This window comes from Embiotoca jacksoni, unplaced genomic scaffold, assembly GCF_022577435.1.
Source record: "Embiotoca jacksoni isolate LCO1_2020_lvr unplaced genomic scaffold, fEmbJac1.0.p SCAF_12, whole genome shotgun sequence".
NCBI classification, from domain to species: domain Eukaryota; kingdom Metazoa; phylum Chordata; class Actinopteri; family Embiotocidae; genus Embiotoca; species Embiotoca jacksoni.
The window spans coordinates 10,830,946-10,853,700 of record NW_027185252.1 but is presented as its reverse complement, the minus strand read 5'-3'; the positions used below and the strand labels follow the sequence as shown (position 1 = coordinate 10,853,700).

At 42.3% G+C, this 22,755-nt stretch overlaps 1 protein-coding gene across 1 annotated transcript; it reads left to right on the top strand.

The window, feature by feature from the left end:
- antxr1d (ANTXR cell adhesion molecule 1d) lies at positions 1–22,716 on the top strand. Its single transcript, XM_069144743.1, is given in 18 exon segments — positions 1–368; positions 4,821–4,892; positions 4,980–5,051; positions 6,187–6,268; positions 6,514–6,544; positions 6,619–6,692; positions 7,884–7,952; positions 8,047–8,127; positions 8,315–8,375; positions 12,425–12,523; positions 12,735–12,804; positions 16,151–16,229; positions 16,510–16,625; positions 16,745–16,778; positions 16,962–17,060; positions 17,158–17,322; positions 17,417–17,497; positions 21,478–22,716. Coding segments are annotated over 18 exon segments (1,764 nt in total). The 5' UTR covers positions 1–213; the 3' UTR covers positions 21,802–22,716.
- Positions 22,717–22,755: the final 39 nt, after the last annotated feature.

Below are 22,755 nucleotides of genomic sequence, written 5' to 3'. Positions count from 1 at the left end.
TTTCTTCCCTCAGCCGAGGGAGAAGACTTTGGGAGAGCCCGGCTTTTCGGCTGAACAAGACTCCTGCAGGCTGAATGCACTCAACGTAACAGGACAGAACACCAAGAAACAAAGCGACGGAAGCACACAGTCGGTTCAGAAACAGATGTTAAAGGGAAATGTTTAGATCTTTAGTTGTCGCCGTATTGGAGTAGTCAACAGTAACCGGGAAAGATGGCGAGGACGCAGGCTCGCGTGTTTCTCGTCGTGGCTGTGCTCGGAGTTTTCTTTCTCGATGTCTCGGTGAGAGGAGAGCCGCAGGGAGCGCAACAGGAGGAGGAGGAGAGGTCCTGTCAGGGCGCCTTCGACCTCTACTTTGTTCTGGACAAGTGAGTCGCTGATATTATTTATGGGCTTTGTTACTTTCTGGTCGCTGCGCATTGCCATGCAACCGACTAGTTGTTCGGAAACGCGGAGCGCATCAGTCGGACGTCTTGTTGTAACGCCACCCGAGAAAAGTAAACTACAAGTGATCTTGTAAAGTCAGAAACCAAGCTTTTTAGGTGTCTTTTGTATCATCAAATCATTCCTAAAGACGTGCAATGGAACGAGTAGACTACATAGAGAATACACCGATTACCTTTTTTTTTTTTTTTTTTTTTTTTTTTTACCCTCAATGTTTATCTCCAAGTGTCTTTGTTGTATACAGGTATACAGCATTGCATTTGAAGAATATGGGACACTGTTGCATGCTTTTCTTTTGCTCCGGTTCAAAGTGGTGAGGTAAACAGATTGAGCTATACCCACGGGATGTGGGCAGGGCGAGCAGGATGGATAGTTTCAGGCTGATGACGCCTGCGGACACAGCTGCAGCAGCTGCCCCGCAGCGGTGCTGCACGGCCGGGTGATCTCTTTAACTTTTCTTCTCTCCATGTACAGTGAGCCAATTGGATCCTAGACCTGGTGACTAGAATCAGGGCCGCTCTTTATTCTTTTGTTGTTTTTCTTAATACTAAAAGTCATAAGGATGGTGTTTGTATTGAACAAAAACATGAGGGGGAATAAACGACATGCATATTGGTACTGTTTTATAAATGGGTTTAGATATATAGCAAATGCCGTTATTTTTGGGAAATAATTATTAATGCTTTTGCAATCTAAACATCTGGATTCACAATTATGACAAAATATTTTGGAGAGTGTAGAAAAACACAGCAGAATGAACTGAAATCGATTTATTGATAATTACAATTTAAACCCACTTATTCTGGGTACTACTCAATCTTCACAAATGTAAACCTCATATTGATTTTAGACTCATCCTAAACTTACCCTATTTCTAATTTCAAGTCCTTCTGCATTTTTGTTTTCATTTTACTGAGATGAAAACAAACAGAATCAGCAGAGGGTTGACAGGAAATGAAGCCTGAGAAAAAGAATGACAAACAAATGCCTGACTTGAATCGGGACCTTTCAAGTCACTCACTTCCTGGCTACCAGGATGCCCATGACCCTATTTCTGCCATTCACCAACTCTAACTCAACTAATGCACAACCAGACTTTAAACATCTTTATGCCAACAAGTCACCTGATAATCAACAGACTTGTAGCCTTATAATTAGTAATTCAAGACAGACGAGAAGAGTAACACACAACAGTCCTTAAGAGGTGCTGACTACATTCAAAATAGAGCTGTGATGGACAGATGGTCACACACATTTGTAGCCACGATACAAAAATATTTCAATACATAAGGAACGTTTCGACTTGACGTCTTCTGCATTAGAAATGCACACTAAACCACCTCTCAGCCTAAACAAACATTACTGTAAGATTTTTCAGACCGCATGGTCAGTGAAGTGAAGTTTTGCCACATTTTTTGGCATGTGTAAGCCTGACAGTCTCAGACTGTGCTGCTGCTCAGACATTATAATTTACATTTTTGTCATATCTTGGCTCAAGCTGCAAGGTGAGATTATGCACACGGGCACAGGACGATAACACATCAAAACATGCGTGAACAGAGAAAAGACACACCGAATGACAACAAAAACCATATGGGTATGTTTGAATTTATTGCCCTCTTCATGCAGAAGAATAGCAGGTTCTTATGTCAAAAGAATAATTTAGATTTTCCGAGTTGTGATTTTGTGGTGACGCAGCTAAACACTGTGGATTCTGTGTGTAACATTTAGAAATCCGCTGAGGTAATGGTTTAAAAAAAAGCTGTCTGGATGTCCTCATTTACCCTGTGTGCGCCACCTCTGAGCTGTGAAGGTATACACGTTACAGGACATTTCACTCTGGTTTCGACACGTATGACGTTCTTTCGGATGTCCATAGCAACATCTGTCAGCGACTCTTCTCTACTTACCCTTTGCTTCAAAAAGTTTAGGAGGAGCCTGGGGACCGTGGCACGTCAGGCCACTAGTACTTGTGCTTGTTTGACTGTCTGGACCTGCAAGCTTCAGCGGGCCTCCAGGAAGCTGCTGATCTTTCTCCCAAGATAGCACGGATTTTGCAGATCTTAAATGCCACACATTGACCTAATATCTCAGTGATGGAGAACAGAGCAAACTCCTGTATTAGGGATGATTTTACATGCAGTCTTCACCTCATCAATATCTGTCTGACATGTTTGGCTTTTTAGTTTCACTGGTGGGAGAATGTGTGTGCGTTCCACTGTAAGCGTCACACAGAATGAATGTTAGAAAAATGAAACTACCATCAGCTTCCCACATTCTTACACTCCCATGTCTGAGCCACACCAAATACCAGGCTGCATTTTCTTTTTTCCTCTCAATCTGGTTGCCCACAAATGGAAAAATAGGTGTTGTGTTTTTTGCGGCTGGGCTCTGAACAGATATCAGTTTTCACTTTTTTTTCAAATTCTGCCATCATAATTGAGGAATGCATGTAGAAGACTGAAGACTAATTGTTAAAGTTGTAGAAGGATACATGACCTGACTTTAAATGTAGAATATATTTGCTAATATTGCGATTTCTTCTAAAAACTGCAGTATTTAAATGAAATTTAATTCACTCAGTTTCCAGATTGATTCTTCATATTGGGCATAAATCTCTTACTTTCAGGTTAATCGATTGTTTGTTTGTTTTTTTTATTAAAAAAATAAATTTAAAAAAAAGTCAGAAAACGCATTTTGAATGTATTTGTTGTGTTTACTTTGGATTCTCAGAGGTAATGTTTCAAAAATTTCCAAAAAGATGTTTAATGATATAAAACAGAAAAACAGCAAATCTTCACATTTGAGAAGCCAGATCTGGCAGATGTTTGACGTATTTGCATCATGATTGACTTAAAATAAATAACTAACCTGTTTTTCCACATGTAAATTGCTAACTATTAGTAAAGCCAGATCCTCTTCAGCCATTCATGCACAGTATATAGTACAAAGATAGTCTGACAAGAGAGCTCTTTGTTTCAGTCTCAGTTTGACCAAAAGAACAAATGAAGAGCAGTTTTTACTCATTGCAGTTAAATCAATTCTTGTCCTGCACATGGGTTTGAAACTGAGCTTTTGTTGCTCATACGTATCAGTAAAGACAGTGATTTTTAAGATAGAGATAAGCTTACGATTTTTTTTGGGCACAGTGGGCCACTTGTTTGTCCAGGAGAGCGGCCTTTATCACGCATTCACTTTCAGGGAAGAGGGTAAGTGACTGGTTAAATGGGAGATACAAAGGAGCCATCGTAAATCTAACACCAGCTTAGACTTTCACTCAATTTATGACCCTGTTATGCACACACCCAGAGCCCTGCCCTTTGCAGAATTTGGTGTATAGGCTGTTTGATGTTGCATCCTTCAGTAGACACTCACACATTTAACCCCTGCTGAGTGTTACTTCTGGGTCCCTGTGTTGTTCATGTCATAGTCTTTTTACTCTGTGGACCCCCAACCTGTTATTGGGCTGGCTATGCTCAGTGGGACCATCTGTTCCCTCTCACAGACACACACATAAACACACACACTTGCACAGTCGTCTAAACACATATACTACACACACAGGCCAGCTGTATGCTACATGGGCCCTGCTAGAGGCAGACTGTTACATCTGTCCCTGTCTAACCTCAACCCTCTGGCCCAGCAGCAATTAGCCCCCATTAGCAGCCCCGTGGGACTGGGTTTCATTAAGGAGACTGTCATGTACGCAGCAGCATGTAGCAGGCTAACCAGCAGCTCTCAGCTGACAGGTTACAGTCCAAAGTAATGGAATGTGATCAGAAGAATGTCCTTGATGTGGGAGATAAACTGTTACTGTTGTTCTTAGAAAATATATCCTGGCATTAAATTTGTACACAGTATTAGTTCACGTCCTTACTTCAACTTCTTTAATGGCAATCCACTCTATGACATACAAATGGATTCAAAAACCGTTCCTCACAGTCCTACTGTGTGCAAATAAAAAAAAAAAAAAGAAAAAAAGAAAAGCACAAATATGCAACAACAATAAAACAGACAATGCAGTGCAAATATGGGTCCACAGTGCAAAAGTTCAGAGTTCATGGGGCAAAGGGGGAGAGAGGGGAGAGAGCCCAGCGTCCGGACAGCCTCATGGGCGAAGCTGTTCCTCAGTCTGGAGCGCTGCAGGATTTTGCTTCTGGAGCAGTGCCTCATTCCTGTTGTTGTTGTTGGGGTTAGGGGGGGGGAGGCACACCGCGACCACCACCAATGTGAAATAACAATACATTTAAATCACATTGTATTAGCAATTCTACCCTTGTTAGTTAGGTAAAGAGTAGAATTTTTATTTTAAAAAAAATTACTATTTTGGGGTCGTCCGTGACATCACATAAGCTTGTGTTTGTGTTATTTTTCAGATCTGGAAGCGTGAAGAATCACTGGATAGAAATTTACTCCTTTGTGGAGCAGCTGGCAGAGAAGTTTATCAGGTACAAGCACGGTTTGTCATTCATGTCTTTGGATGTTTTGTTTTCTGCTTTCATCAGTGGTAATGTGGAAGAACTTTGTATTTACAGCCCCATGCTGAGAATGTCCTTCATAGTCTTCTCCACAAGAGGAAATGTCATCATGAAACTGACTGAGAACAGGTAACAGCTACAGTAACTGATTTATCAGTTTTTCAATCCAACACTCTACACCTCTGAAAACAGTGGCATACGTCTTAATGCTTTATGAGACACCTCACACCAATTCCCCCTTAAAATATAAAAAAAAGGGTCACATTCAATAACCCAGCTCATGCATCCAGAAATACCAGATATACATGTGGCATGGTTGAAAGGATGAGACCTGACACCAAAATAAATAAATAAAAATGTATGCCAGTCTTTTATTTCCCCCAACTGCACCCTTTGGAGCACAGCGTTAATTTGGCAAATTTTGAAAGTACAGAACAATGTCCGTGACTTTCCCAGCATAAACAATTAACTTTTAACACACTTCACTTAATTAGCCTCTCAAAACACATAACATAGCTCACGCCTACAAATTTAAGGCCAGCACGGCCTGAGCTCCCCACTGCCTCAGTGGTAGCAGTGCACCTGGCTGCCCTTAATCACAATCATAGCTGCAGCTTCTTACCTTCCGCCTGGATCTTTGTGTAGCTACCTGCACCATGCAGGGATGTAACTGAAAGCACAGGTCATGAAAGAGTCCACGCTTTTGACTGATGTCCACATTCACGTTTGTTTTTTCCTGAAGTATCCCGGAACAGCTTGAAAACTAGAAAACAAACAAGATAGTTTCAAGCACAAACGTTAAAATAGCTTCGCGAAACAAATACTTCGCCTCTCATTTCCATATTAATACAAGTATAACATACTTAACAAGGTAATTCAATCAATTATTACCATGTCCGGCTGCGAGACCAACAGAAGAAAAACAAACGGGAGCAAACAAAAGTTTGCAGCTTTGCCGACGCTTCTCCTTCGCTCAAAACGTATGGGTGTTATGTTATGTGGCTTAAAACAAAAACTTGCTTATCATCATGAATAAAAACACAGGGATAAAAAGGTGCAGTAAACATGATGTATTTTTATTAGATCGTAAAAAAAAAAAAATACTCGCCAATATTTTAAAAATAAATTCATCCAGTTTAAGAAACCCACAAATACAAAGCAGTGTATTCAGTCTGTTGTACTAGGAATATTTCTCAATAATTTTTGTAAAGAGTATGTTCCTTTCAAAGTATTTTCTCAGGTTGTTTGTCTGTTTTCCTTACAGGGATGCCATCACTGGAGGTTTAACGGCCCTGAGAAGGGTTGTCCCTGGAGGAGACACGTTTATGAACCTTGGCCTGGAGATGGTGAGGCTGGGTTTAAGGACCCAATACTTTGGCAAAGTCAGCCTAAAGTACCCAAAAGCCACACTTGAGTAAAAGTAGAGCTATCTTACCAGACAATGACTTTGGTCAAAGTTAAAGTCACAAATTACAAAATCTCTTGGGTAAAAGTCTTTAGGTATCTGTTATTTACTATACTTAAGTATCAAAAGTAATATTTTGTTTTGTTTAAATCTGTTAACTGAATAATGTCGTCTTTGTAATTGCAGGCTAATGGCCAGATATATCAAGAGAAGCACGGTAAACCCCATCTAATATTCTCGTCACGTTACAGTACATTGTTTCAGAAAACATGACAGCTGTGTGTTCTGCAGGAACCGCCAGTGTTATCATCGCCCTGACTGATGGAGAACTGAACGAGTGGCAGTTTGACACAGCGCAGCGAGAGGTAAGATGTGTTATCAAGTCGAAGGATTTGAGGGGGCGGTAGAAATAATATTGTGAATACTTGAGCAAACATTGCTGTAGGGCGGGGCCTTGTTACTGCAGACTGTAGGGCTGTTAGCGGCTTGAGTTTCTGTTGCTGTTTTGTTTAAATGATACTATTTGTGGTTTTCATATTTTCCAGAGTGTTACCCTTCATCTGTTTAATAATTATACAGTTTTGTGTTGATTATATCTCCAATTTGGATGCAAATGGCCTGGTGTCTTGGTGCTCCATGATTTGTTTCACATTGCTATAAAAAATAGTTCCTAAAGTTTGCTTTTGTGACCACAGACTGTCACATAAACAAACTGAACACAAGTATTAAAAGCTCACCAGTTCCTGTGAATTTTATTTTTATTTTTACCTTGGACTACTGACAAGTGCTCATTGTTAGAATTCATTCAAAGCTGACAAATGAATCTAAGAGTTAATGTTGCTAATTACTATTTAACAAATATGACACACACTGTAGCAGTATGCATAAATCTGCTGCATCAGAGCTAATGTCCTTTTCATTTGTGTGTCATGTTTTGCACCTCCAGTCTAAGCTTTTTACTATGTAGACTGGGTAAATCTGAGAAAGTGTTTTTTGAGAGAAGGCCTGTAACAATTACGACACAATTGCCTAATTGAGCATAATCGTCATCATTTTTCATAATCATCAGAATAATTTCTGTTCGTTTTCATAAAAACAGATGAATTAAACTAACAGAGATTTTATTTTTAATCAATATTTTTGATTTGGTTTGACTGATGCTCTTTCAATGACGTCATCTCATCTCACCGCCAACTGTGTATCTTAAAGCCCTGAACTTTTAAGATTTAACCAACGACATTTCAATGAGCTATTGACATAAACATCATAGATTTGGTTGCAAAGTCCAACACCACAGCCAATAAATGGTTCTTCTCCTTCATAAGTTGTATGTGTATCATGAAACAATGATTACGCTTTTACTTTTGTCAATAGTAGCATAAAGTGACCAGAAAAAGTATTTTAGAACATTAATTGCAATTACTTGTATGACAATTAATCGTCAACTAAAATGTCAGGATGATGACAGACGTATTTTGGGGGCATATGGCTCCATGAGACCGGAGGTGTGTTTTTAAACTCCTTGTATTTTTGGTTTGCTTGTATTTTTCTTGCAGGCGCAAAGGGCCAGGTCTATGGGAGCCATTGTTTATTGTGTAGGGGTCAAAGAATTCAACCAGACCCAGGTAGTATCCACAGACGGATATTGGAAATGCTACAAATACATTAAAAAAAAAAGCATACACGTTATTTTCTTTCTATGTCTGTATATTTTTCTAGCTCGCAACTATTGCAGACACTGTGGAACATGTGTTTCCTGTATGGGGAGGCTTCCAAGCCCTCAGGGGAATCATTGACTCGGTATGACGCGCGTGTACACGTGTACACACACACACACACACACACACACACACACACACACACACATTGTACCACGTGTATGTCATATAAACACTCACCCACACAGAGAGACCTATATAATCATATTACGTTATTGAATTAACTCATGGCTGTGTTATAAAAAAAAAAAAATATTTTTCTCTCTCAGATCATCAAGAAGTCCTGCATTGAGATTCTAGCAGCAGAGCCATCCAGCGTGTGTGCAGGAGGTAAGAGGTGTGAGGAGCAAGGGCTTCCCCTTCCTTGTTAAGACAGTGGACAGTCACGGTGTGCGATTGTGTCAGATGACAGTCATTTAAAGCCTCTGGAGTGGAACATGAGGTTGAGTAATCGCATGGACGCTTATGACCGCGGAGTGACAGAGAGCGTATTGTGATTCACGGCCGGGGGAAATTAGCAAAGCCGCTTCAGCACAGCATGTGTGCAAAAAAAAAAAAGGGGAAAAAAAAAAAAGAGGAGGGGTAGGGCGCTTGTTGGTCCGAGGAATTAGCCGTGAATCTTTAAGCATCGCTGCATCTCTGGCCTAGTTTGCCACATCGTATATGCTAAATAGCCATTTGGGTTGTTTAGATCCTGTCCTCTTCTTCCATGCCCAGCTTCTCTGCTTCTCGACAGCAGTTTAAGGAAGTAAGAGGCAGAAAGAACTAAGAGACGCTGCCAGAGAGCCTTTATGAGCAACCAGCAGGATGGATGAGCTTTGACATGACCTTATTAGGACTCACTTAAGAGAGTGCATTTGCAGCCATGCTACCAGGACAACCAATGGAGATTAACATCCATTATAGGATATGAAGGACAGAAAAGGATATGGAGAGAGGAGAGGACATGAAAATGATGTCCTGAGAGGACAAAAAGGTGAAAGAAATAGTAAAAAAAAAATATCCTCTCGGGATAATTACAGTCTCCGGTCTCTTGCCAGAGACGGAGTGTATGTCACTCGACATGTGCCCAAATATCCTCCAACAGCCTCATTTATTATTCGATTGATGAGCAGCCTAATGGTCAGTGAACTAAGAAACCAAGGACCCGCTTTAACCAAGCGTTGATTCAGGCCTAATTAATGAAGATTGTACTGTGCTCACATGCTCATAGTGCACTTTGTTTGTCCTTGTTGTGATTTGATGTGTATGAATAAAATACAATTCTTATCTTAGACGCTTACATCTTATGCTAATGAAAAGCTTTACAGTGCAGGGTAGTGGAGAAATAACGAGCTTTTCTTTCTCAAAGCTTATTCTTTCAGCACAATGTGAAATAATGTGATTGCCAAGCATTTGTCACCATTTAGCACTTGCTTTATTTTTAACTGCAAGACCGTAGACAAGATTACACAGAGGTTCGAATATAATCTCCTCTTAAAGCATTTACATATACATTCATACATACTGAGAGGCATATATATTGTGACAGTCTCTCTGTTTTTCTTCCTGCCTGCACGTAGTCACATACCATATCGTTCATGCTTTACACCAACACACACATTTAGATGCTCTTTAGTCAGCTAGCGAACACACATCTTCAAGCACATGTACACATGTCCCTCACATTGATGTGAAGTGACCAGACCGAGCTGCCTGCAAACAGGCCATCAGACTGGACAGTGAACGTTGGGCCGCACTATCAGACATGACAGCACTGATTCCCCGCACACACACACACACACACACACACACACACACACACACACATACATTGAGGCCAGTGAGAGTTAGGCCTTAGATCTAACATGACAGGAGAGATTGCTGCTTTCATTAATGTCTGACCCTTTTCTCCCTGCTGTCCCTTCCTCCTTTGCCCCTCCCTGTCCTTCACTGTCCTTTCGCACTAACGTGATTGAAGAGCCGCCGTTCGGACAAGCCGTACCCCATTTTCTCCGCACACACAGGACACGCACATGCGTGTTCTGCACATAGTCACACATAGACACACACGTGTACAAATCTAATACTTGTCAGACACTCAGGTGTAGATGTAAAGGGACACGTGGCCACAGAGGCAGGCAGAAAGTAGACAGGAGAGGGCAGCAGCATATGTGCTGTACATGTTGGCAGGGCACTACCAGTCCCTGCCCACCATGTGTCTGACAGCACTGACCTTTCAGCCCATCAAGCCCTGCTGTGTGTGCAGGACATAACATGCTCAGATTGATGTTTTTTGTCAGTTAAAAGGTACCATTGATTTTTATTTATTTTTTAAGATTTAAAAGATTTACAGAAATCAGTCAAATATAACAATGCAGGATAAGTGAAAATGCGTTTTGCAAATATCTTTAATTTGCAAACTTTATGGATGACTCACATTTATAATAGAATGAATAAAGTTTGCTTTATTGCTTCTTTTTTTTTTCTTTTAGTGAAAGAAAACAAAATATAATGTCACCCACTTAATTGTTCATGAATAAATCAAAATCAACAACAAAAGTTTAGATTTCTTTTTTACATTTGCAAGAGAATACCAGTTCTCATTATTATAGGGATATCTGCCATTTAAGTTGTGGGTTAGTGTGTGTTCGCTCTGTAATGTTGCAGCATATGCTTTTTGATGGTAAAAAAGCAGCCACGACACTGAGCATTATGAATAATTAATGTCAAGTCCTTTCATTAAGTTGCATGTTGTTGTGGCTGCAAACCACATAAACCACAAGTTATATTGTATTGTACGCTATTATATTATATAGCTGTAATTATGCTGATTGTTGTGGCTGTGTTTTACAGCAGGGCAGGAAGATGGAGATGACATTAAACATTAAATAATTAGGCTCTCTGTAATGAATGAAATGTGTGGTTAATCCGGTGGTGAGTGTGTGTATGTGTGTAAACACATGTAGAGTCTGAGGCTTGTTGAGGAAATGACAAGGCAATGACAATGACTGATACGTTGCAAGTCACTGAACATCTGTAAATGATGCACACACATGTGGAGATAGACACTATTGTATGTTCACTGTGTGCCCAAAGGCAAGATAGTAGACATTTGACATACAGAAGGTTTTATTTTGCTGAGGCTGGATAACTGCACTGTCTATACAAACTAAGGTGCAGTTCCTGTAGTTAAATGCATTATCTAATATGAGAGCTCAATTTCAATTTCCATTTGTCTTGTAAATTAACTTTTTTTTTTCCTTCTGAATCTCTGCCAAAAGCAAATCAGCTTTCTCCAACACTTTTATACCATCTGTAAACATGCAGAGATATGCTGATAGCTGTAAAGTGGTCTTTATTTTCTCCATTCAGCTCTGCCTATTTCTGTATCTGTATTTATGGCTTTCAAGGCAGCTTATGTGACCTTTAAAGAAATACTGTCACATATACACCCACACCCTGTGATGTTTTTATCCAGTGATCTTCACGCTGGAGCTTTAAATGTTAAAGGTGTGGCAAATGTTCAGTTCTATTAGTCAGGATCATGCTAGAGGAAACCTCAGTGCACAGCCAGAGAGCGTGAACACACACACACACACACACACACACACACACACACACACACACACGTACAAACACATGGCTGCACACATTCATGCACGCATAGACTAAAGACGTGCAAATGCTTACTCATTCCTCAGAAAAACACAAATCCTCTCACACACACACACACACACACACACACACACACATTTGCATGCAGGCACACAACTGTTAATGCCATGCCATGGTGCCATAGGTAAGGTCAGACCTACTTTGACAGTACTGTGCTGTTGTCAGCCCTGCAGGCATGTTTTTAAGCAAGTGTTTTTTTCCCGCTCTTTAACATATGCTGGGTAGCAGCCACATAGACACTCCAGCATATGCTGGCAAGCCTCTGTCACTGCACTTTAACAGTGCCCAGGGGAAACTAAAGGTCAAAGTCACACACACACACACACACACACACACACACACACACACACACACACCCATACGCACACACACCTTCTGGCTACTGCACAGTCTGAGATATTTGTGAATAGCAGCAATTTCAGCATTGGCACCACTGGAGCATATTATGGCCTTTCCACACATACACGCACAAGCACACAGATATAAACAAGCAGTAATGAGGCATGCACCAGTTTATACTGCTCAAGTTGAGCACATCAGTAAAGGGAATGACCGCCGGCACTCACCATAATTGTACACTGGAAATTTTCATCAACATCAAATAGAGGACCAATTTTGATCTTTTATGACCCTCACATAGACTTAAAAATGTGTCTTACCATGAATGTGCGTGTTGCTAACCATTTTTGACGGTGCCTGCACGCTTTTTCTTTTTCGCTCAGAGAGTTTCCAGGTGGTTGTGAGGGGCAACGGATTTCTCCATGCCAGAAACATCAGCCAGGTCCTCTGCAGCTTCAAATTGAATGATACAATCACTGTGGGTAAGTTCTGCAGACGTATACAAGTATGTGTCATTTCTCTTGTATCCTTCTTATTCTAGAAAATGACTGTAATATATTTACTCCTCAGTTTTAATGCAGCATGGGATTGTGGTTTGGCCTTTGCATTTAACTAAAAAGTGAAATTTGCATTTAGGCTGCAGATGTTTAAAGTCTTCCTACATAAAGTATGATTTTCTTTTCCCCTTTGCAGACGAGAGGCCAGCTGGAATCGAGGATACCTTCCTGCTGTGTCCTGCTCCTGTCATAGAGGAAGTAGGGAGGTAAGTAGCACGTCTCTCGCAGCTCTTTCTAGGTTTTCACCCCCAGATCGTTTCTCCAAACTATCAGTATACAGCTTGCAGCGCAGATATTTGCCAGCTGCACTCAAGTTTTTGTGTAGACGCAGAAGACTCCTGTCCTTGAACAAATTAGGGCCAAAGTCATCGTGTGTCTGTGATCAATCAATGTTTGTCACAGCTAACGAAGCCAGACACCAATCACAAGGGGACAACAGGAGTAGAGCCCAGGAACATGACTTAATGAGAGCCTGTTTGAGAGGACCTCAAAACGAAGTGTGTGTGTGTGTGTGTGTGTGTGTGTGTGTGTGTGTGTGTGTGTGTGTGTGTGTGTGTGTGTGTGTGTGTGTGTGTGTGTGTGTGTGTGTGTGTGTGTGTGTGTGCAATGTTCCCAATCTATGTCTGGCATTTTGGGAGAGAGAAAGTGTGAGTGGAGTCAGCGGGGCAGTGTAAAGTTTCCTCTGGGGGCTTCCAGCTTTGCTCTTGGTGATTCAGAGCAGAGTTTCCTTGCGGGGCAGACAGAGCGGTGCTGTGGGCTGAGCTCGGAGAGCACCATCCCCGCTGCCTGCAGTCCTGTGCATAATTATACACCCGGGCCTGCGGCCTCAGACACCTCCCAGTCATCATCTGTCTTGTTTCTGTCGCTCAGATTTTTACCACGATTTGAGCTTGTCTTGTCCACCAGTGAAAAGTACTGCTTCGATGGGGAATTACCGCTCAGAGATGGGGGGAAAAATAAATGTTGTTTTTATACTGTGGCTGCAAGAAGATTTAAGAACCTGTCACACTACAGTATATTTACCTCACAACTCGTGACAAAAGTAGTACATAAGTGACAGATAATTGTTTGGGGTTCGACATAATGACACAAAAAAAGAGACGAATCAAAACATTCGTAAATTATGCAATGCAGCAAATAGCACTCTTCTCTGCTTTAGTGTCTAATAGTTGTTGCCAGTGCGGCTTTGTGGCAGGTGGAGCTGCTCCTCCTGAGAGCAGAGCCGAACAGGGAACATCATTACACACTGCAGTGATGCCTGAAGGAGGCGTCCTTCCATGTAAAAGAGGCCCATTAGAGCAGAGTCAGCACGGCCTAACACCCTGAGTGCTACTAAAGAGGAAGTCAGCTGTGAATGGCTGAAGGGCCCAGAGAGAAGGCCAACAGCTGCCTGATGAGTTCTGGGCTTCAGTGCAGTAGATGTGGAAATATGTAGTGAGGCGAGTGTGACGCTGTGCAGGCTGGACAGGTGTTACAGAATCATTTCCTTTGAGCAGCGATGTGCTATTTTTAGTCTTCTCAACAAAATCCTCCTCCTCATCACCCAATATTTTAGATTTAACTACCTTCTGCTTCTCAAATGCAGATATTGTCAGCTTTATCTCCCCGTTAAGTAAATAAAGATGAAACAAGCTCTGAGAAAGCCTCTTTCTCGGTTGATGCTAAATTTTGATGGAGATTTCTCATAATTTTATTTTGCTACTCATATGTTTCTTTATTTTTAAATTAAAAAAATAACAATACAAAAACTAAATCAAAGATAGTCTTGAAAAACAATCAACAAAGTCTAAGCAAAAGCTCAATTTTTGCAAAGCCTTCTACCCCACCTCATGGTCTTCCTCGTGGACCTTTTTGTGGCAAGCTGCTATTCTTAAGTTCACATATGATTGAAACTAAACAGCATCAGTCTGAACTAAAGCCACTGAGTGAGTGAGTAAATAAAGAAAGCAATAAGAAGTTGTTATAATACCTCTATCAGTGTTCACTGACATACGATGTTGCTTGAAAGAAAGCTGAACTTGCCCAAAACTTTTATAGAGATTGCCTCTTAAGACAAATTGCAAAGCACATTTCTGCCATTTTATAGACCAGACAGGATCAATAATAAAAAAAAATCAATAGCTGCTGTCCTCAAATCCCCCTGACATGTCAGATCAAGTTTTAGGTGAACTGCTTCCTGTTGAGGGATTGTTGAATCTTTACATGAGATTTTAAGGACTCCAGCTTCCAGCATCACCTCTTCACCCAAAACCCCAAAGACCCTCACTCACCTCCTGTTTCTCCCAAGTCGCATTGTCGCATATAATGAAGTCACTGACGCTGCCGTCACACAAATCTGTGTTGACTGGGAACCTTCCGGATGCAGCTCCCCCTCCTGAGCATGAGCGCACACGCGCGCACACACACACACACACACACACACACACACACACACACACACACACACACACACACACACACACACACACACACACACAGGGACATATATTGGGCAGATTGATGATTGATAGAGGCTGAGATCTCTCTGTCAGAGTGGAGCTGATAGCACCACATCTCCTGCCTGCCTGAAAGGAGGGCTGACCATATGATGGGGAAGGGGGACAGAAAAGGGAGGGAAGAAGTAGAAGAAAAGATTAGTAGCACCTGCACCACCAATTTCCTTCTCCCAAGTCGGTGTCAGCATGAGTTATGAGACGAGCTCCACTGGCATGGAGAGGATACAGGAGGGGGCGCGGTGCTGAAACAGAGTCGACATTGAGGAAGTGAAGAGGGGTTTTCAGAAGGGAGGGACAATGCTGAAGGGATGTAGAACAAGAAAAGCCTTCCTCCTACCATCCCCCACCCTCTGTTTCTTCTCCTCTGCCCTCCCACCGCCACCACCACCCTGCAGTGACCTCCGCCTCACAGCCCACTCCTCAAATCCAAACTCAAAGCTCAATGTCCCCCTTGTCTCCGTCGCCCTAAACCATTAGACCAGCACAAGACGCCTTTCTCCATTCTTCTCCAAACCTGTAACTACATTTGGCCCATTTGGCTAACATGTTTTTGTTTTTCCTCATATTTCTTAAGAGCTTTATGAATAACCTGTCAACTAAAAATATCCACTGTCCTCTTCCTTACCTCAGTCATGTACGGTTTTAGTTCCATTCGCATTTGCTGTGGTCTTACCAACCCGGCCCTGCTCATCTTTGTGCAGTCAGAGCTGCACATATCAGCCCTGTTTACTGCAGGATAAGAAGTCATTAAAGCTGCTTGTGGTTTCCACATTAGAGGTCTGAGTCGGAGCCAAACAGAAGAGATTCCATCTGTGGGTGGAGAACTCCCTAACCTCTTAAAAAGCTTTGGTTTTGTGTCGTTATCAGCATATTTGTGAGCTAATAAGGCAGCAAGTATGGACAAAGTAGATGGAGGAATGTAGTTGATACCTTGGGCGAGTTTTTACAGTGGCCGAAACAACAACAACACGAACGTGTTCACACACGCAGGTGCACGCCAGTCCGATGTGTGCGCATTTCTGTGTCACATGATCAGCCATGGGTTTGTGTTTTTCAGGGTGATCTACCTGCAGGTGAGCATGAATGAGGGCCTCTCCTACATCACCAGCTCTGTTCACATCACGACTACTGAATGTGTGAGTACATCCTGTATGTAATCTGCACTGTCACAACAATACGTGATCATATTTCTCTCTGGCACGCTGCCTTATTTGAATTAACTTTCTTCCAGTTTTCTTATTTTCTCTTGGTTCTTTCATCTTCTTCCCTTCTGCCTCTCTGAGGTCTCCTCTGTTGTGTCTGTCATCAGAGGAGGCTGTGAGTACTTTCACTTTTCATTTTCCCCTTTTTTCCCCCCCATCTAAAGACTTTTAGTTCAGTTTAACCTTCATCCTTTCATTCCGTGTTTGTGTGTAGTTTGACGGCACCATAGTGCTGATATCGTTGCTGGTGGTGTTCCTGCTGTTGGCAGTGCTGCTGATGTGGTGGTTCTGGCCTCTCTGCTGCACTGTGGTAAGTTCATACTGGAGTCGGTGTTTCAGTTTAATTCCCAGTTTTTTTTGTAGAACCAGGCTACTGAAGACATTCAGAAATGATTCTATTTTTTTGTTCACCTCATATTGATTATATATATATTTTTTTTAATCTTTAGGTGATCAACTCCACCACCTCCGCCTCCAGAACCAGTGAGTAACCAGCTACATGAACCTCAACAGATTCACTTCTTTAATTCCTACATTTTACTGTAATTACAGATTTGTACAAGAATGCAGGAAATAATGCAGTATTACTTATAATTCAATGAGTTCTTATTAATAGTAGTGTGTTAAAAAATATAACTTGCATCATGACTGAGGTTTCACTGACAGGAGTCAGATGATGAGGATGGGATGCCCAAGAAGAGGTGGCCCACAGTGGACGCCTCATATTATGGAGGAAGAGGAGTGGGAGGCATCAAACGCATGGAGGTACACACACATACACTTTTGACTTTCAACATTCACAGAACATAATAGAAAATGTGTGTTTCGATTCAGTTTTCCTTTACTATTTTGTGATTCCTAGGTGCGATGGGGCGAGAAAGGATCCACTGAGGAAGGTGCTAAGCTGGACAAACCTAAAAATGCAGTGGTAACGATGCCGGAGCAGGAATTTGAACCTTTCGAACCAAAGCCTCGAAAACCTCCCCGTCGCCCCCCTCAGCAGAGGAGGTGGTACACACCCATCAAGGTTAGTCTTTTATATGTTTACTCTTTAAATATTTAATGCTTATCAAAGTTTTTTTTGTTTTTTTCAACTTACTTTTTCTTTCTGTGCCCTCCAGGGGAAACTCGATGCTCTGTGGGCTCTGTTCAGGAGAGGTTATGACCAGGTATCTTTGATGAGACCGCAGGCTGGAGACGAGGTGAGCCTGCCTCTTAACTACTGTTAAATTGTATTTGTTCCTGCTGCTAAAATCCCATGTACCTCAAACATGCCCAGTGACGGATGCAAAACTATAATTTGTTAAATAAGTGTCATTTAGGGGATTGCTCTGTGCGTAACATCCACTTAAAAGCCTTTTTTTTAAATAGTGAGTTAGATGGTACAGAAGGTTTTCTGTCTCTCTTGTGAACAATGGAGCATCTGCATCCTTCTTCTGTCTGCATGAAGACATGTGTCAGAAAGCAACATGTACAGGAAAGTCTTTTAACACAGCAGCTCAGTTCTGATTTTCTACACACACTCTGACACACATTCACAGTGAGTCAATGAGCCACTGATACCACACTCTTCGTCAAAGCTGCAATTGTTCACACACAAGGAGTACTGTACTCTTCTTGACTTTTCCCTTTGGCTCCCAGAGAATGACTAGGTTACTATCAAGTTGCTGCTGTGTCATACTTTACTTTATGTGCAAGGTTTCCTGTGAAATTCAGTTCAATTTTAATTTTAATTTGCTATTACAAAGTATTACTGTCGTTCCTGCAAAGTCCTAAATCATGACATCACTGTGTCCTTTAATGGAGCAGAGCAGTTCCTGTTATCTAACCTTGACCCTGTGAATGGCATCCCACAACCCCAAAGACATGTTTTCATCATCATACCGGTTGTCATGGTGAAACATCTGCGCCGTTGTAAATGGCGTCTTTGTCGCTTCTCATAGCTGATTCTATATCACTACAATTTATTGACTTGTTCTTTGAATGCCACGATTCATCTTTACTGTGTAACCGTGTGAGTGTGTGTGGATGCTGTATCTGAAGTCTATATGAGTAGTCACCATCAGTGGTTTTATCTGTTCTTTCCATCTCTGTCTCTTCTTTCTTACTAAGCAGAACAATGACTCTCTGTCAGGGTTGAAGTTTCTGGAGTCTTTGTCGGTGGCTTTCTGTGGGACTGTGGTCCACAAAGCCACTCAACAATGACCCCCACAATAATCTTCACGCACCATTAACTGAGAAAAATAAAATGTTGCTTCTCACATGGAAGAAAATGTGGGGGGAGAAATCCACTTTTGTTCCAGGGGAGATAGTTGTTTAGAATCAGTGCTAATAGCCATATCAGACATGAAAGACAACAATGATTGAAGGGAACTCCTTGCAGTATTAACCTCAAACAACTCTGCAAAAGCAAGAAGCTGCAGCTGGACGGCAAAGAGCACAGCCGGTTCACAAAAAGCCCAACGAGGTGTTAAAAAGTACGCTGATAACTAGCAAAGCTGAGACTCCCGAGTGCAGCTTGTTAACCAGCAGCTCAGGATGAGCTCGTCCTGCTTTCTCCCCACATTACTCATCCTTCACTGCCTCTACAAACGGCCATCAGCGGGCTGCCAGTTTCTGCCACGCTCCCTGTTTGCATTTCATCTCTCTGTTCTGTGTGTGTGTGTGTGTGTGTGTGTGTGTGTGTGTGTGTGTGTGTGTGTGTGCGTGCGTGTGCGTGCGTGTGCGTGCGTGTGCGTGTGTGTCGGCTCTGCCGAATGAGCGTCACGCAAACAGATGGGGAGTTGAAAGGCCACGAGCCATATTGTGACAGACGAGGTTCCCTTCTTTTGTCCCCAGAGCTGATGGCACTGATGGCCCCCTCACACAGCGCAGGCCTCACCAGAGGGCGGCCACCAACCCTCCGTCCTCGCACAGACAGCACAAATGAGCACCTCCCCGTTTCCCCATCACGTCACTTAAAGGATCAGTTCGCCCAAATTATTTATTTCTATTTTTTTTTTTTTTATCTCTAACGCGAGACATAGTTCCTCAATTTCTCTTTCACCACCAGAGCACAGTGGAGAGGAATGGAATTTAATTTGATTAAAAATATAGTGCATTAAAATCAACCTCAACAGAGGTCCAATTAGTCACTTTTCTGGAGCTTTTAAACTTTACACAGCTTCTTTAGAGTAAACCAAAGTACAGTATGCTCGAGTTTTTAAAAGGAAAAAAATAATTTTAATAATCAGAAACATCTGTTTCAAGTAATAGTTTCACTGTGGATAATCCAAAGAAACTAATATCAACAGTTTTCCTCGGGACAATTTCTTCCACAGAAAGAAGTTGCAGTGAAAATTGTTTCCAGCAAAGTCTTAATTATCAGAGAAGTGATTCCCGTAATTGTACCCCTGGGCTGCAGTTTCCAGGTAGCACGTGGAGAGATTGTGGTAGTTAACAGCCTAAACTAAAGAGCATTAAGTCCTACGATTACACACGGAGCATTTTCTGTATGGGAGTGAATTGCTGTAATGTCATGCGAGGTGACAGGCAGAGCTGTCAGGTCAAATGTGTGTCTCCACTGTTTCTCCCATTTTCTGTACTATAATGGTAACAAACGTGCGTGTGCATCAGCTCCCTCTAAACATTCACAAACAAACTGCTGTGTGTGTGTGTGTGTGTGTGTGTGTGTGTGTGTGTGTGTGTGTGTGTGTGTGGGAAGGGCAAAGTCTTGGGGGGCTTCAAAGAAGAAACAGAGACGAGACAGAGGACTGGTGTGAAGGGGACGCTGGAGGTGCTTTAGGGTTTTGTTTTTCTCCTGAGAAGGAGTTGAGGCTTTGAAGTAAACAATCGCCAAGAAGGGAAATGAAGTAGTGACAGATATTACAGTCAAAGAGGAACACGGGGAGGCTGATCGTCACAACAAACACGTGGCTGAACTCTCACATAACTCATTTATGTACATCATCATCTCCTTAAAGGTGGAAAAATGCTCTTTACAACACTGAGCTTATGTTTTTTTGTGCGCTCCTGCAGCCCCCCCCCCCCCCCCTCAACATTTCTCTCCCTCTCTCTCTGTTATTCATGAGGCCGAGGTTTCATTCAGGCCATATGTTCTGGTGGAGGCATGCTTACAGTCACACACACACACACACACACGCACACAAACACATATATTCATGAGCTTGTGATTTCATTGTGTCCATATGCTCTCTCTGGTGTTGTGCTGCTGTTCTGCTGCTCACAAACTGGCCTTTTCACCGCGGCCGGCCGACAAGACCGAAGCAGTCACCCCCCCAACCGGGCTGCCCTCAATCAATGACGCACCCCTCACACACACACACACACACACACACACACACACACACACACACACACACACACACACACAATAGAACCCTAAGTCACAAAGCTACTGCTGCTGGGATCCTCTTAATGGCCCCTGAGTGACTTTAGGGCCTCTCTGTTTAATAAGGTGTTATAATCAGACCACCAAGGGTCTGTGTGACACAGAGACCTACTCTCCATCTTTCACACTGACTGAGCAAGACAAGAGTTTGTATGTGTGTGAGAGTGTGTGTGTGTACATCTGCAGAAAGATGCTATGCAGAGAACAGAGAGGAAAACTGTCAATGAGGACAATAAGAGAAGCGTTCCATTCTCCCCGACTTATAAATTACGTTAAACGCTAAAGGGCTTCTGTTAACTATTGTGGGGACATTTAAATTCCCCCTTTAAATTCCTTCAAGTTAAGCACACAAGAGACATAAACCACTTTCTGTTCTGCATCAAGAAAGGCCAAGTCATAGAGGGACGGGGAAAGCTGGAGACTGCATTGGGTATGTGTGTGTGTGTGTGTGTGTGTGTGTGTGTGAGTGTGTGTGTGTGTGTGTGTGTGTGTGTGTACGTACGCGCGCGCCTGTGTGATAACTTTGTCAGGGTCTGTCTTTGCTAGCATCACAGCTATTGTAGTGCAGGTGTGGACAGAAGACAGAAGCAGCTCTGTGTGCCCTCCAGGCTCTCAAACACACATGCTTCTGTCAGCAAAGCTGGGCAAAGGCTCACACAAATCGTTCTGGCTGCTGGATCTTAGAAGCTCTTTGATTCTGCACAAAGGTTCACTGTATTTTAATCTGTATTCTGCACTGAAATGATGATGTGTAGTTGTGGTTTAACCTCGGTCGGTCTGTGTGCTTTGCAGGGTCGCTGTATTCGTTTTCAGCGGGTCAAAGATGAAGAGTCCTCCCCAAAGAACCAGGCCCCTCCTCACACCCATCCCTCTCCCTCGCCCGCTCCTCCTCCTCCTCCTCCTCCTCCGACCGCTGAACAGCGACCTCTGGTCTCCAACTCTGTCCCCCGTACAAAGCCTCCGTCAAGAGGGCCCCGTACCTCTCCGCCCTCCCGCACCACACCGCCCTCCCGCTCACCCCCTTCCATGGTCCGACCCCCTCCAGGTCCACCCCCAGCTCGTGCACCCCCGGGCCCCCCCGGGGCCCCACCATCTCGACCCCCACCCAGGCTCTAATGATGAAAAGACGGGGGGCCTCCAATAAACAACTGATATGTCAACTCATTCCAAAACAAAACACGTCCTCCTACCAGACAGCAGAAAGGCGTAAAATCTCACAGGCCACGAGCTCCGACTTGAAGCTCCGTGCTTTGTTGCTGGACAGCAAAATATATTTATCTGACTTCAAAATCAGCTACTGAGTCTCAGCAAAGACCGTTTTATACAAAACGCATAAACATTATACAAAAAAAAAAACTCGTAGTTATTTGATTAAGCCTGTATGTACAGTATGAGGCGTCATGTTGACTTAAGGGTAAGAGGAAGTGCAATCCTTTCCGAAAATCCAACAAAAAATGATTTTTGTGTTGATGAAAGTTAGCTCGTAACAGTTTGTGAATGAATGATTTGATAATTGTAAATACACCTGTTTACTTTGGTTTTGTGGAAAATAATGCAAAGAAGGTATGTGGTGTGAAAAACAGCATGTAGTGATAGATGATAGAAATGTCAGTTATGTTGGCTTTTTTACATGTAGTTGGTGTTGGGTCTCTGCAAATCATGCATAATTGTACCTTTTCAAACAAAGAAACTTCTTGTACAACCTAGTTACAATTTAGTGTTAAACGTTCACTGATGTTATTGCAACTGCAGGGCAGTTTCTTCATATTTTATTTATTATAATAAAGGCCCTATCTGCATCCATCCTCTATTTAGCATCAGGTAGATTTCTGGGGTTTTCTAATCTTTGGGGGAGTGGGACATCACATGGCCTCTGATGTACTTGTAGTCTTAATATCTTCAAGTGAAAGATTGCATTGAGAATTTGTATCTTCTGAGGTCTCCCGTAAACTGCATTTACTGACTGAAATGATCATTTGCATCATTTCTTTATTAACTTGTCTGTCTTCAATAAAAAATGTTTTTTTTTAATGTGCTGCCTGGCAGTGAAATCTTTCAAAGTTATTAAAA